The following is a 21,913-nucleotide window of genomic DNA, read 5'->3' as shown; positions in this document are numbered from 1 at the left end:
GGTGCAGAGGTGTTGGGGTCAGGGCCGACCCCATCAAAATGGCTCGGAGCCGGATGTCCCACTCCTTCTTGGTCCGAGGCTTAAAAGATCTGCAAATTTTGCAGCAGTCGCTGAGGTGGGTTTCCCCCAGACAGCATGAACAGTCAGCATACGGATCACTCACAGGCATAGGTCTTTTACAAGTGTTGCATGACTTAAAGCCCAGGGTGCGGGGCATGCCCTGACCTGGACATACTTCTAACTATACTTCTTATTTCCCCCCCCCCCTTTTTTTTTAAACTACAGTTACTAACTACGAACTAAACAAAGTCCAAACAGGGAAAGCTACAGCAGAGCAGTTCCAAAGCACCTTCACTGGTGGCAAGAAGAAACTGAATGTGGGGGGGAGCACGCAGCACCCCTTAAACTGCCCCATAGCAGTGCCACTACAGGGGTCGCTAGGGGCATTCCCCTACGGGTACTGATAGGGGAAAAACTTCCGGCACCGGTGCACATGGCGAGCACGCACATGAGCAATCACTCAAAGAAGAAAGAGGTGATATAGCTACTTGCCTGCTTTAAATTTAATGCTCTGTGTTTAAAATTAAGTCACCAAATTTTACCTTAAGTCTTTCTTGCAGACTGATTAGTTCTCCACTAACTGCATCTATGTTTTTGTCCTCATGTTTGTTTATTTTTTGTTGACACTCGCTATTACTCTTCTCCAGCTCTTTATATTTCTGCTTCCATTCTTCCAATTCTAGTCAGAATACAAGAAGAAATAATGTGGTTTGCATCAATTTCAAGCTTACCACATTTACACCCTTCTTGTAGTACAGCTCCCACGTTTATCAGTCACAACTAATGCCAAAGCGAAGATATGGCAGAAAAGCCACCACTAGGCCAAATCCTGCAGTCTTTAAACAAAACTCCAATGGTGTGTTGGATTTGGTCCAATATAATAGTTACAAACTCAATGATAAAAGTGGTGAAGTGTTCCTAAGCATCTAAAAAGTATGTTTTTGCTCATACTTTAGATAGGTAGTTTACCAGAAACTAATTTCTCAGTCTCTTCTAATTTGGCCTCTAGCACTTGATCTTGTTCCAGCTGAGTCTGTTCCTGTTCCTCTAATGTCAGTCGCATGTCTTCAATTATTTTCTCTTTTGCACGCAGATCTGAAGATTTAAGAATAGATTTAAAAAGGAGGCTCCTTCTTCTCCCCACCATTCCCCCCAATTTAGTGTGCCCATTAAAAGCTTTGGATCCAAAGCTGTGTTACAAAGTACAAGAACACATTTATGCTCTGATGGCCAAAGTTCTAACACTTGGGTATCCCCACCCACAAGAGTAACAAAAACTAAAATCCAATCTACCAGCAGCAACGGGCTTATCCCAAAAGGAGATCTGGAGGAAGAGTATTTAGTCATTTGAAAGTTTCCTTGTGAGTGTCTTTTTCCAATACTATATGAGAGGGTAACCACTGTTCAACTGAGGTACATTCATCAAGGTCACAACATGTGACTATCATTAAGGCTAAGTTTTTGTCAAAGATATTTTTAGTACAAATCACAGGCAATAATGAAAAATTCACATAAGCCCTGGCCTGTCCGTGACTTGTACTAAAAATACCCAAGACAAAATAGGTAGGCTGGGCAACTGGGGGGTGGAGGGGCTGGGAGCTCCAGGGGTCCCCCTGCCACCCACAGTAGCTGGGAGCTCCGAGGGTCCCTCTTGCCTCCCACGGTGGCAGGGATCCCCTCTGCAGCTGGCGGTGGCTGGGAGCGGTGGGGGTCCCTCTTGCCACCCGCAGCAGCTGGGAGCTCCGTGGATTCCCCCTGCTGTGGGGCCCGCCATGTAGCCTGCAGTGCCCGGGTGTGGCGGATTCCCTGTGCCTCCCGTGGTGGCCAGGAGCTGTGGGGGAGCTATGGGGCTTCCCCTTGCCCCCTGCAGCTCCCAGCCAGCACTGGCTGAAGTCACTGAGGTCTTTGGAAGTCACAGATTTTGTGACTTCCGTGACAAAATTGCAGCCTTAACTATCATTAACCAGTCAGCGTTTTAATCTTTGAGATTTTATTAAAATGGCGGCTCTCACACTTTCTCAGACTTTTAAAACGTTATAAGTATGGGTATAGCAAGCCCACAATCCTTTTTCATTTTATTTTTGGAGATAGAGTTTGGGATTTATATCCTTTGCATCAACTTCTTGCTTTCTAATAGACCAACTGACATGGGCTAAACAAAACAGCAGCTCATTATCTGAATGTTTTAAATACTAGGTTTGGAATTTGTTCCATCCAAACAATATTTTTAAAATTTGAACATATTAAAACCCTTTAAGAAAATTATTTACACAACAAGAACCCATTATGCTGCCATTTCATGACAGGATATGAACAAAAACGGTTATTGCTTACCTTTACATGCATTCTGGTATTGTTTTGAGATTTCTTCTATCTGCTCATTACCCAATAGTTCCTAAGTAGTACATCAAAAGGAAATTAATACTAATACGTTTGAAAACAAAGATGCACATTGGCATTTGGTAAGAGTCTGGAAAGTCTCACTCAGAGCTTTATTAAATAATAAGCTGATACTTAAGAGTGAAGAAATCTGGAATATGTAGCTTTTCCATCTACCAAAGAGGGGCATTTTCACAGCCAGTCTACTGGTGAAAAAGAGAAAGTGTAAACTGAGGCACTTCAACTATTTATCCAGATGCTTCAAGCCAGAATAAGAATATTTGCAGATCAGGCCTTGCCCATTCATCTATATATGTACTGAACACTTAGTTCTATCAAAGGCAATTTGATGAGGCACTATTATGAGAAGGTCCTTAAAAATGTTCTTGTCCGTTAAGTTAATTTTAGCATGGTTAGTTCTATTTTACCCTATTTCCTGTGACTGCCTTACTGCTTAGAAACCTTCTTATATCATTAGAAACTGATAATTAGCGAATGACAAATGGAGGGCATATCAAGTCGTTTATAAAACTTAAGAAATGTTCAGAATACCTTTTTAAGTTGCTGGATTGTCCGCTGTTTCATATCTAGTTCCTCAGCAAACTGGTTTTTAGTTTTCTCATGTTCATTAACTTTGCTTCTCAATAATTTCTCCTTGGAACGCATTGTGCACACCTGCAAAGCAGACCGTGTCATAAAAGGATAAGCAAAAGTCCACAGTTAATTGTCCTATGTTGGTTTGGTTTTTAGATTTAGGTGGCATAAATGGATTGTATTTACGAATAGTATTTAATATGATTACATGACAAGCTTTCAAATAATTAGACAATTCTCCATTATTCTGAAAAATGCAGGTGCAATATATTACATTTTCATCTTAATTAAGAAAGAGGTCCGATGGCTGAATGGGAAGATTTACTGTATTCAACTGATATCAATGCAGGTAGCTTTGTCAAACAAAAATTTCAGCTATCTTTTAATTTTAAACGGTAGAGTTTTAAAAAGAGGCTTTGGTTGACATTTGATCTCAAGCCTTTCCTGACGCTTCACAAGTGGTTCAGCATTAAATATTTAGGATGCTGGTTAGATGAAGGACAAGAAGCGCTATTATCCTGGGCAGGCAGCAATACATGTAATTAACCACTAGTGCAAGACTCCACACTATAGCCTCTATTTAAAATGCAAAACGGCTATTACTTGCAGTAAGCATTCCATTTTAATTATGCTACTGCTTGGTAGTTACATATTAGTCACTAATACAACTAGAAGTTATTCTCTTTCATTTCCTTTCACAGATCAACGGAATTTGTAACCTTCATTTTTAACCACAAGAGAAACAAAATTAGCACTCTCCCTTTCTGATAAACCTTTGCCTCCCCCCAAAAGGCCAATCAATGTGTTATCTTCAGAGACAGTCTGGTTTCCATCAGTTTAAGAAACGGAAAGTCCCAAAGTTAGTCCTGTAAAACAACATATTCCAGAATGACACATGATTAGATTAGTCTGGAAAATTCTTTTCAGTAACCTGATTCGCCATTATTTTCAAGTCATCTTGAACCCATGGCAAACAAAAACAGTCTTGCTAGTAGTATCTTTTCAATATCTACATGTCAAAATATGAGTTACTGTAGTTTTCTCAGTAGTTTACAGGTTTTGTATCAATAGTTTTCAAGTTCACTTTTACTCTAGGTTCAGAATTCTAAATCTAAAGAAGTTAAAAATATTGTTTTAATATTAAATGCTTTAACAATTCATATAACCAAAGATATATTTAAGAGAAAATATTTGATTAGCAGAGCCCTACATTTAATCTGCAAAAGAAACATGTTTCTTCTTATGATTACAGACCTCTTTCTGTACTTGCTCAATTTGTTTCTTAGCATCAGCTAGCTTTTCTTTCAGATCTGTATACTCCTCATCTTTCCTCTGACAATCCATTTCTAGCCGCTGTATGAAGGCAGAACTCTCAGAGAGTTCTTTATTTAACCTGGAGGAGGAAGGTGGGAAAGAGGAGGAAGGATTAAATATCATTAAGGAAGTTAAAAGAAACTATTATAGAGGAAGGAGTTTTAAGCTGTAAAGTAATGTTTAATTCAAAATCTTCAGAGTGTGTGTGTGTGTTTGTTTAAAGGACACATTTCTATTAGGTTTTACACTTTTTTTTTTAAAGCTCAAAAAGCCCTAAACTTTGGAACAAAGCTGCCTTAGAGCGTTCCTTTAATGTTCCATAAATATAAATGCGAACAAAAACATATAAAATGGAACTTCTACTCTGTGACTTAATTAGGGAAGAGGCCTTTCAGCATTTTACAAACTTAGGACTCAATTCAGTCATCCTTATATTAAATAGTATTTTATACTTCATAAGCCCCTTTGATTTAAATGGAACTACTTGATCAGTAAGGTGCTACTTACTTAACATGAGTAGACTCAGATTTGAAAGCCAGATAGGACCATCATGATCACATAGTCTGACTTTCAGTACATTGCAGGCCACAGAACCTCACACCCCCTCTCTTTTAATAGACCCCTAACCGCTGGCTGAGTTACTGAAGTCCTCAAATCATGATTTAAAGACTTCAAGTTACAGAGAATCCAACATTTACTCTAGTTTAAACCTGCAAGTGACCAATGCCCCAAGTGCAGTGGAAGGCGAACAGTCCCCTGGGTCTCTGCCAATCTGACCAAAAGAAAATTCCTTCCCAGCCCCAAATATTGCAGTCAGTTGGACCATGAGCATTTCAGCAAGAACCAATGGCCAAACACCTGGGAAAGAATTCTCTGTCGTAACTCAGAGCCCTCCCCATCCAGTGTCTCACCACTGGCCTTTGGGGATATTTACTATTAGCTGTCGCAGATCAGCTACATGCCACTATAGGCAGTCTCATCATACCATCCCCTCCATAAATTTATCAAATTCAATTCTTGAAGCCAGTTAGGTTCCCCCCCCCCCCCCGCTCCCCTTGGAAGGCTGTTCCAGAACTTCACTCTTCAGATGGTTAGAAACTTTCATTTAATTTCAAGCCTAAATTTGTTGATGGACAGTTTATATCTATTTGTTCTGGGGTCCACATTGGTGCTTCACTTAAATAACTTCTCTCCCTCCCTGGTATTTCTCCCTTTGATGTATTTATAGAGAGCAATCATATCTCCTTTCAGCCTTCTTTTGGTGAGATTAAAGAAGCCAAGCTCTTTGAGTCTTCTCTCATAAGGTAGGTTTTCCATTCCTCGGATCATCCTAGTAGCTCTTCTCTGCACCTGTTCCAGTTTGAATTAGTCTTTCTTAAACATGGCAGATCACAATTACACACACTATTCCAGATGAGGTCTCATCAGTGCTTTGTATAATGGTACTAGCAGTTCCCTGGCTCCATTGGAGATACCTGACCTAGGATTGCATTAGCCTTTTTCATGGTCACATCACATTGATGACTCATAGTCATCCTGTGATCAATCAATACACCCAGATCTCTCTCCTCCTCTGGAGCTTCCAACTGGAAAGTCCCAAGCTTATAGCAAAATTTGTTGTTGTTAGTCCCCAAGTGTAAGACCCCACACTTTGAACTATTAAATTTAACCCAATTTCTATTACTCTAGTTTTCAAGGTCATCCAGATCTTCTTGTATGGTATTCTGGTCCTCCTCCATATAGGCAAGACCTCCCAACTTTGTCATCTGAAAATTTTATTAGCACGCTCCCACTTTTTGTACAAAAGGTCATTAATAAAATTGTTAAATAGGATTGGTTCCAAGACTGATCCCTGAGGAACACCTCTAGTAACCTCCCTCCAGCCTAACAGTTCACCTTTCAGTATAACCCTTGTAGTCTCCCCTTTACAAGTTTCTTGTCCATCTTCTATGAGGTCCTCACTACTCACCAATATCATATCTAAAATGGCATCAACTCTTGTTGGTTTAGCAACTATCTGATGAAGAAATCTGTCAGCTACCACATCAAGGAAAATTTGGGCCCTACTATTATTAATAGCACTTTTTCTTGAATCTATATCTGGGAGGTTAAAGATTCTCATAATCTCACAATTCCCAGGAGTATTTATTTCATTGAAAATATTTTTTAAATGGCTTTACCCATACCCAGATTGGATCCTGGGGGTCTGTACTATACTCCAAAAACTATCCCAGGTGAGCCTCTGGTAGCCTTCTTCCCCAAAGTCATTTTGATCCAAACAGACTACTTTATGTATTCCATCACTTCTAATTTTTTTAGTGTACTTCATCATTAATATACAATGCTACTCCACCACCTTTACATTATTTCGATCTTTCCTGAATAGTACCTACCCTTCAATACCTGCACTCCAGTCATGAGTACTATTTCACTATGTTTCTGTTAGCTCTATAATATTTGGATTCACTTCCTGCACCAGTAGTTCTAGTTCCTCCATTTTGTTACCCAGGCTCCTTGCATTGGTGTACAAACACCTTAGTTTTGTCTGCTTGGCTTTACCCAGATTCCTCACCCGATTACGTACAGTCATTCCACTGCCACTATCGCCTACCTGTTAACTTCATTAGAACTCTCTTTCCTCTTAATGTCCATTCTCCTACACACTGCTGTTCTTTTCTCCATTGCTATATTCTCTTTCTTGATTTTTCTCCCGGTCAATATTAGAATCAGGTGTGGAGATTACATGAGCATCTCCCAACCACCTCCCCCAGATTCCTAGTTTAAAGCTCTTTTAAATCAGTTGTGCTGACCTCCATCCCTGAAGTCTATTTCCCTCCCTACTCAGGTGGGAAAGAACAGTCCTTTGTCCGTGAAAGCCTCCCAGTGGTCAAACATTCCAAAGCCTTCCTGATAGCACCATTGCCTCAGCCATCTGAGGATTATCATAATTTTGTCTTACCTTCGTTCTCCTCCTCTAGGGTCAGGTAAAGGGAGTGCAATTATGCCTCAGGCTGGTTCCACTCTCCTACACTCATTTCCTGTTTAAGTTTTCATACTACATCCATCACCAAGTTATCCAACTGTTTACCAAAAACTGCTGTTATCACATAACAACTATTAACATTTTAATATTTTGGACCCATGTCAAGTTATCTGCTTTAAAAAATTGCCATATATGAAGCTTCTGCTCCAACATTTGCACCTGCTACTCCAAAAAGGTTATCTAGTATCAGGATTTCTAACAGGTAGGTTTATATAAAAGTTTTTCTTGCCTCTGGTTTCCATACAAGAAGTAAATGGTAGATGAATATTAACAGAGTTCCAAATGTAGAGGCCATTTTAAGATAGGAACTACTTTAGTTCACTGAAAGATCGCACACAAGTGTACTAATACAATAATTGGGTATACTCCATTGTATGGCATTAAACAAACTGATGCAGGAGACTCTAAACATACCAGGCTCCCCTTATTCATATTCTGAGAGTCCCTTAAACACAAGCTCTTTTCTAGAAGACATTTGAATCTGGTGGATAAAGTGAATAAAATAAATACTCATGATTGTACCATATTTACTTAGCCTGAAAAATCATTAAGCATCTATGTCCATTTCACCAGTGGAGATATAATTTAGTTAGAAATAACTGATAATTATGGCAAAAAGATGCATTATCATAAAGTGCAAAAAACCTGATCAGACAGACAATCTCCACCTGAGAAGATATTCTACTCTGACTTTTAGAGGGGGGAAAAAAACCCCAACCCCAAAAACCTAATTTACTATACAAGGTAGGTACATTGTAGAAAATTTGGAGAAGTTAGAAATAGTTCCTTATTGAAAAGAAGTTAGTACACCTGGTACAAGTATTACCTTGTAAAATGGATTGCTTTTACTGTTAATGACAAGTTTAATTGCAATGTCTATATTTTTACTCATGTTTCCTTCCATGTACTGATGCTACAGGTAGGAATTTACTTACTGGGTTTTATACATTATCAAGATATACAATTAAACAAAGAGAAAAAATAGGCAGTAATGTGTACAAATGATTTTCAAAGATAAATTTTAGTATCTAAACCACTTCTTAGCAGTTTAATCTGGATAAGTACCTGAGTGTTATTTGGAACTGAGCAGATGCACATTCAAACTAGTCTCATCTTAGATTTCATCTCAGATCTCATCTCAAGTATCTATTCAATGCTGTACTTACTGTTCTGTAACTTTTTTTGATTCTTCTTCTTCTCTCTCCTTTTCCTGAAGTGAATGTTCAGTAGTTTTCAAGTTATTCTTCAACTGTATGACTTCCTCCTTCAGTTTTGTTTCCTGATCATTTAATTCTTTGATTTTTATTTCTGAATTCATACATTTCTTTTCCAGGTCTTTTATACCCATTTCCATCTTTAAAATGATAGATTCTTTTTCCTTAAGTATTTGTTCTAACCTGGCTGCACTATCATCTTTAGCCCTATAAGCCTCCAAGAGGCATTCAAGCTCTTTTATTTTCTCCTTGTGGCTGGCACTTTGTTTCTCAAGATGGGTAATTGCACTTCTATCTTCAGCCATACGTTTTTCAGACTCACAGATTTTTTCCTGTAATTGTTCTTGTAACTGATTAACAAGGTTTTCCTTTTCCTTTATGGACAAATTACCCTGATTTGTAAGGTCATCCAATTGTATTTTTAGTTGATTGTTCTCACTCCCAACCTCACTGATGCTCTTTTGTAAATTTTCAACTTGTTGAAGGAGTTCTTGGATCTGATTACTTTTTTGGGAGGAGGCCTTAATAATTTGCTTGCACTCTTTCCAAATGCCCTCAATACTGCAATGGAAAGAGCTCTCTCGCCTGACATCTGCAATATTAGATGTCTGGCACTGTGTGTTTAAGGAATGCATTTGAATTTTCCCTGGTTTATCTTTTTGAGAATCTTCCAAAAAATCCTTTAGATTGACCAGATCAACATCTACAATATGAGATTCTAAATCAAGTTTATGCAACTCATCTATCTTTGTCTGCATTGCTTTTATTTGTGACACTTTGACTATAATATTCTGACTAGAGGCTTCTAGCTCTGTAGTCAGTTGTTTAATCTTCTCTTCTTGCTCTTTATTTATAACTTTCTGTGTGTCTAATTCAGAAGCTATTTTCCCATAACTAGCCTGACACTGCTGGAGCTCCTCACTCAAACCAGAAGCCCTTTCTTTTGAAGAAGATAGCTCCAGGCACAAGTTTGCCACCTGTCTATTGAACCCTTCTTTTTCCCTTTTTTCATTTGAAAGTTTTTCTTTAAGTATAGCTAATTGACAGTCTAGGGATTCACTTCTTTCCTGTAATGCTAATATTTCTGCCTCTTTTTCTAAAATGTTCTGTTGCATTTCTTCAATTTTCTTTTGCTCTATTGCATCACCTTTACCTGCACTTCTAATGGACCCTATAAAAAGAAAAATAAGTATCACTGTATTGCTCTTGAAAGCAAAAATATTAATATATTATACATACCAAGAAGTAACTTTCAAAACTCTGTGGGAGATTTTGGCTGGTTTAGTAAGCCTTAAATCCTCACATTACGCAATATTTTGAAGTTTGGCCTTTAAAAGTGATCCCAAAATCTGGAAGCTACATGTTTGAACAGTACTACAGATAGTATCTGCCTTAGACTTCCAGACAGGGTGTACATTGTCTCGACTTTCAGTAAGACAGAATATGAATGGCTTGACGCTGATTTGTGCTCTGTTCAGGTTCCCAATCTGCTGCAGTGATGGTAAAACTTTGTGATGCCTAGTGCACAAAAATAACTACCTGACACTCAACCATCCCCAATTTTCCACCTTAGCTGGCAAAACAATCTTACATCCTACAGATACACCCATCTGCCAGATGCAGAGAGAAACCAGGAGTTTCTTGGATTGTGTAAACTGTCCACACCTCTGCCACAAGCAACTGTCTGCTGCTTCTTTAAGTAAGTGGCACCTAATGCCTTTCCACCACGTGCTGAAGGTTTTCCTTCCCAAATCTGCTTCTGATTTGACACAATGGCAGCTTAAGGGTTAGAAGAGAAGGTATATTGGGAAGTCAAATTTGTGTGCAGATGGAAGTAGAGAAAGGAAGCCAAAAAAGTAAAACTGATTTCTGCACTGCCTTCCTCACAAAAGTATGAAGAAATACTCCTGAAGACAAAACGCTGAGAGTTTGGAGACCTCAAAAAACTTCAAGGGTACAAAGAGCTCTCAAAACACACACGCAGTCTGAGCTCCACCTTTAAAATGCTATTGTTTTTATTATGCTAAGGCTGATTAACCCTAACAATGAGCAAACTGCAACTCCCATTGACATCAGCTAGAATCACTTCTGAAAAATTGGGAAAATTTTCTAGTGCAACTACACATAATGCAGTGTTAGGGAGTAGTTCCCTGGTCAAATACATATGGAATTGGCAGGGAAAAGTGTGTTTTTACAGAATATAAAATCTGTGTAGAAAATGGTGCAGTTTGCAAACACAGTAAGTTGTAGGTAGACTGCACAAACTATCATTAGAGTACTTTGTAACTTTACAGCAGTACATCTTGAGGAGATACTTCTGAACTAGCATTAGTGTGTATAGACACACAGAGGTGGAAGGAATTTCCATGTGCTAAATTGAAGCGGCATTAATAAAGTAATGACTATTGTGCAATTTGTACATATCTATGGCAAATAGTCCATTGACCGAAGACTGGTTTATTATAGAAGCCTTAATAAGTTTAGTCAGACCCCTTTTAAAAAACAGAAAAACAAAAAACAAAACTAAAAAGGCGAGAGCGAGCTAGCTTCGGGGAGGGGCGGGGTCTATTTCCTCCTTTCCCCCATAAATTTAGAATCCACCCCACCAAAAATTACTCCTGCATGAGGGATAGGATAAGCAAGCACTAGCTTTACTAACAGAAGTGTCATGGCTTTAGAGTCAGACTTCGTAAGCCAGCAGTAGATAGAAACCAGCATTAGAAACATTGGAAAGGGAAATAGCCAGCTTCCTGTTGAGACCCAGCATTCTTTCCTTGACGGGGCCCACAAAACAGACTTATATAAAAGCCATCATGTATTCTCTATATTAAGTTACGTAATAAAATCATGCTGCTGATGCAGGAAAAGGTGTATGTGGCTTATGTTCTGTGAATGGAATGGATTACAGAAAAGGCGTATTCTGACACCCATAGTATGACTGAGTTTTGTAGGTTAGAGAAAGCCCAGAATCAGTTCCAAATATTTTAGGTGCTTTATAATTGACAGCTAAGATCATTTGGGGGAACTTTGTTTATATTGCGGTGATAGGCTACATGACTTTCAACATAGACAGCCCACCTCTGAAGAGACTTTAAGATTTTCTCTTTTACTATAAAGAAAAGGAGTACTAGTGGCACCTTAGACTAACCAATTTATTTGAGCATAAGCTTTCGTGAGCTACAGCTCACTTCATCGGATGCATCCAAAGGCTGAAGGATAGTTAAAACTGAAATTTCACCCTAAGTCTTGGTTGCTAAAATTTACATTCTCTCTGTGAAAAGGTGATTTTTTAAGCAAAATTTGAGGAAGATACATGTGGCCATTTTTGAGTTATGAGCTTAATGTGAAGCAAATATTCTCTGAACACTTTTTCAAGACAACCAACTGACCTTTAAGATTTGACTGAGTGCTCTTTAAAGAGAGTACCCAAGACTAAGTTTTATGTTTTGAAAAGCTTGCATTTCCTGACTCTACAACTTAAACAGTAGCATTAATGTACCACTTCGCATTCTATCTAGTTTCCTGTTCAGTGCTAAAAATTAGTATTTACAAACTGCCATTAGGCATGAATACCAAGATTAGAGCAGGTATCAGACACAGTCTGCTATAACAAGGGGTTTAATGTCTGCTTAATTTTGTCATCACCTTCTCCCCTGTTGGCATTTACATGGTTTCTCCAGAAGGTAGTTCCATGCAGACCCAAGGTTGGCTCTAACCAACATGTGTTATGGTCTTCACAGGCATATCAGTTTCTTCTCTTGTTAGAGAAAGCAGCATCAGCAGCTTGCTTATCTGCTATGTCCTAGACCTATGGAACTTGCTATACCACTCCTCCTTTGTTTAACATGGCACTGAAGGAAGTGCCTTCAACAGCTGTTACTTCTCAATCCCATGGTGGGGGCTGGCCTACCTGCACCTCCATGTTTTGCTTCCCATTTTACCACCAGGTGGCATTTCTGATCCCAAAGCAGAGTCTAGGTAGCTTTAATCCATCTCCACTTGTTAACTGGGGGAGCCTTTAGCTCCTTACTTGAGGGAAGGAGAGAGGAAAAAGCCTCTAGACTGCCCCATTGCCTTTCCTCGATTCTTGTTTGGGTCAACATATTCCTATCTGCAACCCCCACTCAGGTTGCATAGATGCTGCACCTATTAGAGGCCCCTTAGCTTCTGGGGAGGCACTTACATGATCCTTGGCAGTCAGAGGCCAAGCAAGCTCACAGTTCAAGCAATGAGAGCAGGGAGATTTCAAAGCTGCAGACACTGAACAGCTATGTAGACGCATGCCATACATGACTAGAATGCCTACTTAATGCAGTTTCTACCAGTAAAGAGAGGTTTATGAGAAACACTAGATCCCAAAATGAATTTGAGTTTTACCATTGTCAGCTTTGCGTATTATATATAGGTTTTAGCATGCAGCATTTACATGTTTCTATACACTGATCTAATGAAACACCTTGCACCGAAGTGTGTACAGCATCTACATACAATATGACAGAATAAATCATAGACCGCACTGACACTTCTTCAGACAGTTCTAAAAAGAGCTCAGGCAGGAAAATGGTAAGAATGTTTAAGAAGGTTAACAGCAAGCTTGGCAGAAAAAACAGTAGTTAAACATGCCAGTTGTAGGCAAAGTCCACTTTAACAGAAATATCTTTTCTGCATCAGAATTTGCAAATGTATTAGCAGACATAGCAAAGGGGAAGCAAGACATCTAAAAGCAGTTTTTATTTTAAGAATTTAGAGGCAACACACAAGACAATGAAAATAAACAGTTACTTCCATTTAGCATTTAATGTTGCTGACTTTCTTCTCCTCAGACGATAAAGTTTACGAATTGTGAGTTTTTGCTTTTGTTCTGGCATTGGAATCAGATTTTTTCGGAAGGCTCCCTGTTCGGCTGCAGTAGAAATGGTACCTTTCTTTGTAGGTGGCTCTTCCTCTTGAGTAGGCTTACTTTCAAAACAGCGTTTTCTTCCTACATCCAACACATGCTTCACACTTTCACTAGACTGAGTGCCTTCTATTTTCCCATTGCTGTTCTCCTTTGCCATGTGTCTTTTAATAGTAGTTACAGTGTTGTCCTACATTTAAATAAAATTAGTTACCACGTGCCATTATACAAAACAAGCAGCCAACATGTTACAAACAATAAATCTCAGCTGAATATGAAAACAAAAAAATTAGACAAATAGCCATATAACATCTTCCTACAAGGATTTTTGTTGGGCAGAAAAAAAGTCAGCTATAAATTGCTTTTTCTGTGGGCAATAAAGAGGTGTACAATGCTTTGGAGTATAGAACACAGCACAACGGGGAAGAAAAGAAAAAGCACTAATACAGATAATGTGCATGAGTCAGAGGGATTATGTATTCCATCAAGAGAACAGTAATGTGTGTCAAAAGCTACAGAAACTGTTACTGCCTACGGAAAGCATTTGGGTGACTTTTCCAAAAATTTTTTACACTTTTTCTCATCTTCTCAAAAGTGAAAGTTCTTAGTAACAGCCTTAACTCTTCCTACCATCAACACTACTTGATGTACTTTCTAATTAGGTTAGAAGTGCCCATGATAAATAGTAAGCCCAAAGGATAGGTTGGCAAATGCTTTGATTTCTGCTATGGACTATAAATTTGACCAAAATATTAAGATTAAGGTTTTTGCATGCACAGGACCAGGCTGGCCAGATAGATAAGACAGCACAACACATCTATTAAAAACGCCATGTGGTTATAGCACTTCATCATCACACTACCACAGGGGTTCTCAAACTGGGGTTCGGGACCCCTCAGGGGGTCGCAAGGTTATGATGTGGGGGGTCATAAGCTGTCAGCCTCCACCCCAAACCCCGCTTTGCCTCCAGCATTTATAATGGTGTAAAATAGATTAAAGTGTTTTTAATTTATAAGGGGGTGGGCAGGCACACTCAGAGGCTTGCTATCTGAAAGGGGTCCCCAGTACAAAAGTCTGAAAATCACTGCACTACCATGTTATTAAATAAGACAGGTGGACAGAGTTAAAGGTTTGTTCTTTCTGGATTTTTTGTAGTTCTACACCTGGAGATTTGTCAGGTGTGAAAGCATGGTATGGACAGTTCGCTTTGGGGAAATTAATTGGAGAATGAGGAAATGACAGGAGCCATATCTTGTGTAATCTTAAGAAGTTTTGGAGTATAGGTATAGCCCTCAAAAGTGGTTGCACTACTGACAAACTGAAAGACAGGAATAAGATAAGTCAATGTTAATTTGCATCCCCTAATGTACCGTATGGAATAAATCAGTGTGGATTTATTGTAGAAAAAGTGGATGCATAGCTGCAAACATAAGATCATTTTTACATGCAAATGGTATTTCTCTAGAAGATTGTTTCAGGCTAGTTGACACTTACTGGACTTTGATGCACACACTAAGTCACTACCACCAATATACTTATAGGCCCATACCATCCCAAAGGTTTTCAGTGGTTACAACCATTGTACATCGCTACTAAGTCAGTCAACCATGTCAGAGGCAGGGAAGAAAAGAATGACTGGATGGTGATCAGGATAGCTCTTGAATACCTGCTTTGTCTCCAAATATTTCTGACCTCTCTTCTCCGGCTTCCTCCACCTTCATGCCCCCACTGAAACTTAGCTCACAGTGCAACAATGTCTATTACTGTTCCTTCTCCTCCACACCATAATCAAAAAGAACCACGGAGATGGTGTTGGGGGCTACTGCTTTCTGTCTGTCTCCAACTCATTTCCTGCTATGTGCTTTCTCCTCTGAATTGCTCACCGAAAAGTCTCCTTTAAATAATCTACTGCTCCCCCTCCCCTCCCAAGGCTTTATTTCTTCATTTCAGTCTCCCATTTATTCTGACTTTCATGTCATAACTCTAGCCTCCTGCCCACAACTTCTTTCCATCTTCAACTATAGATTCAGTCTCCCAAATAAAATGGCCACTCCACAGACCTTTCCCTTGACCATCTTGGCTAATAGCCGTTGATGGACCTATCCTCTATGAACTTATGTAGTTCTGTTTTGAAGCCAGTTATACTTTTGGCCTTCATAACATCCCCTGGTAACAAGTTCCATAAATTGACTCTACGTTGTGTGAAGAAATACTTCCTTTTGTTTTAAGCTTATCGCTTATTACTTTCACTGGGTGCTTGGTTTGTGTGTTATGTGAAGGGGTAAATAACTTCACTACTCACTTTCTCCATACCATTTGTAATTTTATTGACCTCTATCATATCCCCTCTTATTTGTCTTTTTTCTAAACTGAACAGTCCCAATCTTTTTCATCTCTCCTGATATGAAAGCTCTTCCATACCCCTCATCATTTTTGTTGCCCTTCTCTGTACATTTTCCATTTCCAATACATCTTTTTTAGGATTGGGCAACCAGAACTGCACTCAGTATTCATGGATTTATATAGTGGCATTAGGATATTTACCGTCTTATCTATCCCTTTCCTAATGGCTCCTAAGACTGTCAGCTTTTATGACTGCCGCTGGACATTGAAAACATCTGCTCAGTGACTCCTAGATTTCTTTCCTGAGTGGTAAGAGCTAATTTAGATCCCATCATTTTGTAGTTAGGATTATGTTTTCCAGCATGCATTACTGTACATTTATCAACACTGAATTTTATCTGCCATTTTGGTGCCCAATCACCCAGTTTTGTGAGATCCCTTTGTAAGTCCAAAGCAGACTGTGAAGAGTTAACTATCTTGAGTAAAAAAAAATGTCTGCAAACATTGCCACCTCGCTGTTTGTCCTCCTTTCTCCAGACACTTTATGGATATGTTGAATAGCACTGGGCCCACTACAGATCCTTGGGGGACATCGCTATTTACCGCTCTCCATTTTGAGGGCTGATCATTTTTTCCTACCCTGTTTCCCATCTTTTAACCAGTTATTACGAGCATTAAAAAAGTCAAAGTAAGTTTTGTACATTTTAAGAAATGAAGAGCCGAAAACTTACGTAGTCTTTTACTGTAGTTTCTAAATGGGATATTAGGTCCTTTAGTCTACTTATAACATCATCTTTTTGCTCCACAATGTTTATTAGCTCTTGAATCCGCTTATTCTGTGTCGTCATTTTCTTTGAGATGAGAAAAGTTACATTTTTACTAGCTTTTAGATAACAGGAACGCATTGTAACTCGGGCTGTCGATTAATCACAGTTAACTCACATGATTAACTCAAAAATTAATCATGATTAAATGCAGTTTTTAAATCACACTGTTAAACAACAGAATACCAATTGAAATTTATTAAACATTTTGGATGTTCTTCTACATTTTCATATATTGTATTTTGTGTTTTAACTGAAATCAAAGTATATTATTTTTATTAAAAATATTTGCACTGTAAAAAATAGTATTTTTAAATTAACCTCAAACAAGTACCATAGTGCAATCTTTGTCGTGAAAGTGCAATTTACAAATGTAGACTTTTTGTTACATAACTGCACTCAAAAACAACACAATGTAAAACATCAGAGCCTACAAGTTCACTCAGTCCAACTTCTTGTTCAGCCAATCGCTAAGACAAATAAGTTTCTTTAAATTTAAAGGAGATAATGCTGCCGCCTTCTTATTTACAATGTCACCAGAAAACAAGAACGCTTTTGCATGGCACTCTTGTAGCCAGCATTGCAAGGTATTTACGTGTGAGACACGTTAAACCTTCATACGCCCCTTCATGCTTTGGCCACCATTCCAGAGGTCATGCTTCCTGATGCTCGTTACAAATATAATGTGTTAATTTGTGACAACTCCTTGGGGGAGAATTGTAGATCTCCGGCTCTGTTTTTCCCTGCATTCTGCCCATATATTTCATGTTATAGCAATCTCGGATGATGACCCAGCACATGTTGTTCATTTTAAGAACACTTCCACTGCAGATCTGACAAAACGCAAATAAGGTACCAATGTGAAATTTCTAAAGATAGCTACAGAACTCAACCCAAGGTTTAAGAATCTGAACTGCCTTACAAAATCTGAGAGGGACGAGGTGTGGAGCATGCTTTCAGAAGTCTCAAAAGAGCAACACTCCTTTGTGGAAACTACAGAACCTGAACCACCAAAAAAAGAAAATCAACCTTCTGCTGGTGGCATCTGACTCAGATAATGAAAATGAACATGCGTCGATCCACACTGCTTTGGATGGTTAACGAGCAGAACCAGTTATCCGCGTGGATGCATGTCCCCTGGAATGGTAGTTGAAGAATGAAGGGACAGATGAATTTTTAGCGCATCTGGCACATAAATATCTTGCAACACTAGTTACAACAGTGCCATGAGAAAGCCTATTCTCACTCTCAGGTGACACTGTAAACAAGAAGCAGGCAGCATTATCTCCTACAAATGTAAACAAAGTTTGTTTGAGCGATTGGCTGAACAAAAAGGTAGGACTGAGTGGTCCTGTAGGCTCTAAAATTTTAAATTGTTTTATTTCTGAATGCAGGTTTTTTTGTACATAATTCTGCATTTGTAAGTTCAACTTTCATGATAAAGAGATTGCACTACAGTACTTATATTAGGTGAAATTGAAAAATATATATATTTTTCACAATGCAAATACTTGTAATCCAAAATAAATATAAAGTGAGCACTGTACACTTTGTATTGTGTTGTAATTGAAATCAATATATTTGAAAATGTAATAAATATTTTTGGATGTTTTCATAAATAGGATTATATTATTGTCTAACAATGCAATTAATTGTGATTAAATTTTTTAATCTCTTGAAAGCCCTAATTATAACATGACTCCAAATCATTTGTTTTTCATTGTGTGTTTGAGTGCAAACCATAATAGTGCTAGGTCTATTCAGTTAAGCACACTATGAAATTAGACATTAAGCTATTGTAATTTTGTATGAATAATTAAAGCAGATATAAGTTTCAGTGAATTTCTCTTAAAGAGTTACCTCAGTAGCTTCTTCAAGTTGTTGAGCAGATTCACTTAATTTAATCACTTGCATTTCAATCTCTGTAATCAAATAGAGAAACTGGTTTGCATTACATAGATTGCAAACTAGTAGTTCATTCAGTAAATTGGCAAAGTCTTTCTATAATAAGGTTTTAGTCATTTGCCAATATTTGAGATACATTGAGACTATTCCCCCCAGTTTGATTTAGCAGTCGAAAATATTTTTTGATTTTCAAAGGAGTAATTTAAATAGTTTGGAAAAATAAATGCATATATTTCAACCAAAATGATCCAAATAATTGCACTTTAAGCAAAAAAGAGTGGCTTCTTCCTGTAAGCCTGCTCAGAACAATAACTTTAATATTAGAGACCTTAATACATTAACGAGGACTGTGATGTTTTCCACTCCCAATATAGGAAAGCTACCCCTCCGCCAAGAAAAAGGCCACCAAGCCCACAAGTGGGTAAGTGAAGGAAATCCAGATGTATGTCTCTCTCTCACACACACACACCCACCCCTTTCAGTTCCGGAAATAGGTCACAATAATAGAGTCTGGAGTCAGCTTAGATAAGCCCACTACTCGTGTGTCCTGAGATACTGATTTGCTTGCTTATTTGTTTTTCCAGCCTCTAACCTGTTAGGAAAGTTTCAATCATTCCAGGTGTGCTGCAAATACATGACCAATGCTGGTGCAAGCTAGACAGGAATGGAGGTTTTTGTTATCCCCTCCCCACACCCCTTTTTAAGGACAAAGTTATAAATTTTCACGTATTTTCTCTATTTTGATGCAACCAACAGGAACACAAACTCCTTCACAAGCAGAGATTTTAGGGCAGATATCTGAATCCACAATTTTAAAATGTTGTAAGAGAAAGAACCACCTCAATATTAAAACCAAAGTCTTTTCACCCTCTTCCTCACAGCTCAGCTTTTCTATCTTGATTGATCAGGTTGACTAAACAATGGAAAGGTTTTTATAAAACTTCTCCAATCTCCTCCCTCCTTAGTGTGATTCCATTTTTTTTTTTTTTTTAAGTTTACAATGTAGCCTTTTTGGTTTTTAACGTTTAATGCCTCTGCAGAGTGAGCCTATTTGGAAAAAAATGCTATTCTATGCTGATAGAGTCCTCTTGATTCTCATTGCAAGATTTAGAATTTACAGTAGTTGGAGGTAAAAGTAGAAAGTCCTCCTGAAAGTTCTGAGTGTTAGTGGGAAGGTGCGTCATGTCAGGGTTTACATATCACTCGCCACATTCTTTATAGAAATATGCTTATTGTATATATATATATATGGCATAATTAAGATCTATTTTATGGAAGATGGCTCATGCAAGGTATTATTGGAAAGGTTATGATTTACTGGATGTGATTATCCAATTTGTATGCACGTATCATTTCTGTATCTGGAGTTAGGAATATTGACTATGTAACAATTACAACTGTGGTTATACTTGGAGACGCCCACCAGACAGTAAGCAAACAGCCTTATTAGGCCATTAGGAAAAAGACAATGAGTCTTCGAAGATGGGGATCCCCCATCTTCGGGGAATTCTTCCTGTGGACATTGCAAATAAACCTGGTTTCATGGTTGCTTTGACACTGCAAGGTCAAGTAATAATGTCACCTAGTAAAACGTACCACCTTGGACACTGCTGGTTCTTTTCCACTGGAAACAAAGGCTTCCTGCCTCATGTAAATTCTATTTAAGGCTGAGGAGTAAGACAAACAGAACTCTTCTCCATTGCTTTCCTGCCCAAGAAGACAGACAGTTGAAAGTACCTCAAGAAACAAAAGAGCTGAGCTGATGGAAAGGCAAGGGCTTAGTCCAGACTAAGACAGGAGTCTAGTCTGCAAAGAGAAATAATTGGAACTCTAAGCTACAGAAACTCTGCAACTTGCCTAAAAACATTTAGGGTGAGAAATTACATTTTGTAACTTGTTTCTTGAGTGTATTAAGTCTAGTTTGCATGTTTTGTTTTATTTGCTCAGTAATCTGCTTTGTCCTGTTTGCTATCCCTTCTAAATCACTTAAAAAATCTATCTTTTATAGTTAATAAACTTGTTTATTTGTTATAAAACCCAGTTTGTGAAATTTATAATGGGGGGGGGGGGGAAGAAGTTGTGCATATATATTCCTCCACATTGAGGGAGGGGGCGAATTTATGAGCTTCTATTGTATAGATTTCTCTACAGCACAAGACTATTATTTTGGGTGTACTTTTCAGGGGGAAGCCGCACTCGAGTGCTGGGGGATTTCCTAGCTAAATCTTCCCATGGAGAGCTGCTTGCAGACTCTGCAATTCTACAGCTGGTGTGTCCCTACCTGTGTGCGTGCGCGCGCGCACGTGCGCTGCTCGAGGCTGGAGAGCCTGATTCAGCAAAACAGGGAGACGGAGCCCAGGCTAGTGGAGCAGCCAGGCTCAGTGAAACCCCAGTACATCAGGTAGCATCCTGGACGGGGCATTCATATGTAAACACAACCTCCAGCCAACCAACCAAGAAATTGATTGTTGCAAAAAGAAAAAACTGAAGTTCCACAAGATGCTTTACGACTGTGCCAAGTGTTACATTAGCAAGTTTTAGATATGGTGCTGAACTAGCATCGGTCATCAGTTTAGGAGGATTGCACCTCCTCTGAGTTTTCATTTTAGTCGTCTGAGCAAGTGGCAGAGTACTAAGTACTTCCTCTGTATCATGGATAGCATCTTCAGCAACTTGGACACAATATTCTATGATTTTCTTTTCAGACACAGAATTAATAGGGTGTAGTCTACTTAGTTCTTTTTGCGGTATGCTTGTAGCCATTATTATACTCTGGGGGGAATTCTGTGCTACTGCGCATGCATAATTAATGAGCTGCACACTAAATTTTTTGCACAGAAAAACCCCTTCTGCTGAAGTGTTGCTGCAGTTCTGCCTTTTGCCCATCAGAGGGAGCTATGGCAATAGAAAAAAGCAGCAGCTCCTAGCCAGCGAGGGAAGAGGAAGAGCTTGCCTTCTTCGCAGTGGGCCGGGGCAGGAGCTATGGGGAGACAGACAGCGTGGGGTGCTGGGGGTCAGACAGGGGCTCATAAGGGCTAGTGGGAGAGGACAGACTGGGGCAGGAGCTGAATGGGAGTGAAGGCACAGGGCCATATGGGGGGAGGGAGGTATAGGACTACATGGTAATGGGAAGGGGTGCAGAGCTACATAGGGGCGGGGGTGAGAGTGGAGGTGGAGGGACACATCGACAGGGAGTGCAAGGACACATGAGGGTGCAGGAACACATGGGGACAGGGCAGATGTGCCTGACTGAATGGGACAGGCTAGGGGTCAGCCAGGGTCTGCATGAAAATGTTCCTTAACAATCCCTCCCGCCCCCTCAAAAAAAATCAGTGCCATA

General features: G+C 39.0%; 1 protein-coding gene across 2 annotated transcripts in view; it reads right to left on the bottom strand.

The window, feature by feature from the left end:
• KIF20B (kinesin family member 20B) overlaps window positions 1-21,913 on the bottom strand; it is a 75,612-nt gene that overhangs the window by 23,554 nt on the left and 30,145 nt on the right. For both annotated transcript variants that reach the window (XM_043551431.1, XM_037904813.2), the window contains exons 17-25: window positions 18,529-18,590; window positions 16,576-16,695; window positions 13,526-13,691; window positions 8,557-9,775; window positions 4,288-4,426; window positions 2,992-3,114; window positions 2,395-2,455; window positions 1,030-1,155; window positions 603-739 (exon numbers count right to left, since the gene is read on the bottom strand). In XM_043551431.1, coding sequence (XP_043407366.1) covers window positions 603-739; window positions 1,030-1,155; window positions 2,395-2,455; window positions 2,992-3,114; window positions 4,288-4,426; window positions 8,557-9,775; window positions 13,526-13,691; window positions 16,576-16,695; window positions 18,529-18,590 — 2,153 coding nt within the window. The remainder of the gene's footprint in view (window positions 1-602; window positions 740-1,029; window positions 1,156-2,394; window positions 2,456-2,991; window positions 3,115-4,287; window positions 4,427-8,556; window positions 9,776-13,525; window positions 13,692-16,575; window positions 16,696-18,528; window positions 18,591-21,913) is intronic.

Source organism: Chelonia mydas, chromosome 7 (assembly GCF_015237465.2).
Source record: "Chelonia mydas isolate rCheMyd1 chromosome 7, rCheMyd1.pri.v2, whole genome shotgun sequence".
Lineage (NCBI taxonomy): Eukaryota > Metazoa > Chordata > Testudines > Cheloniidae > Chelonia > Chelonia mydas.
Note: the sequence above shows the minus strand (reverse complement) of the source record. Positions and strands in the feature narration are given on the sequence as shown.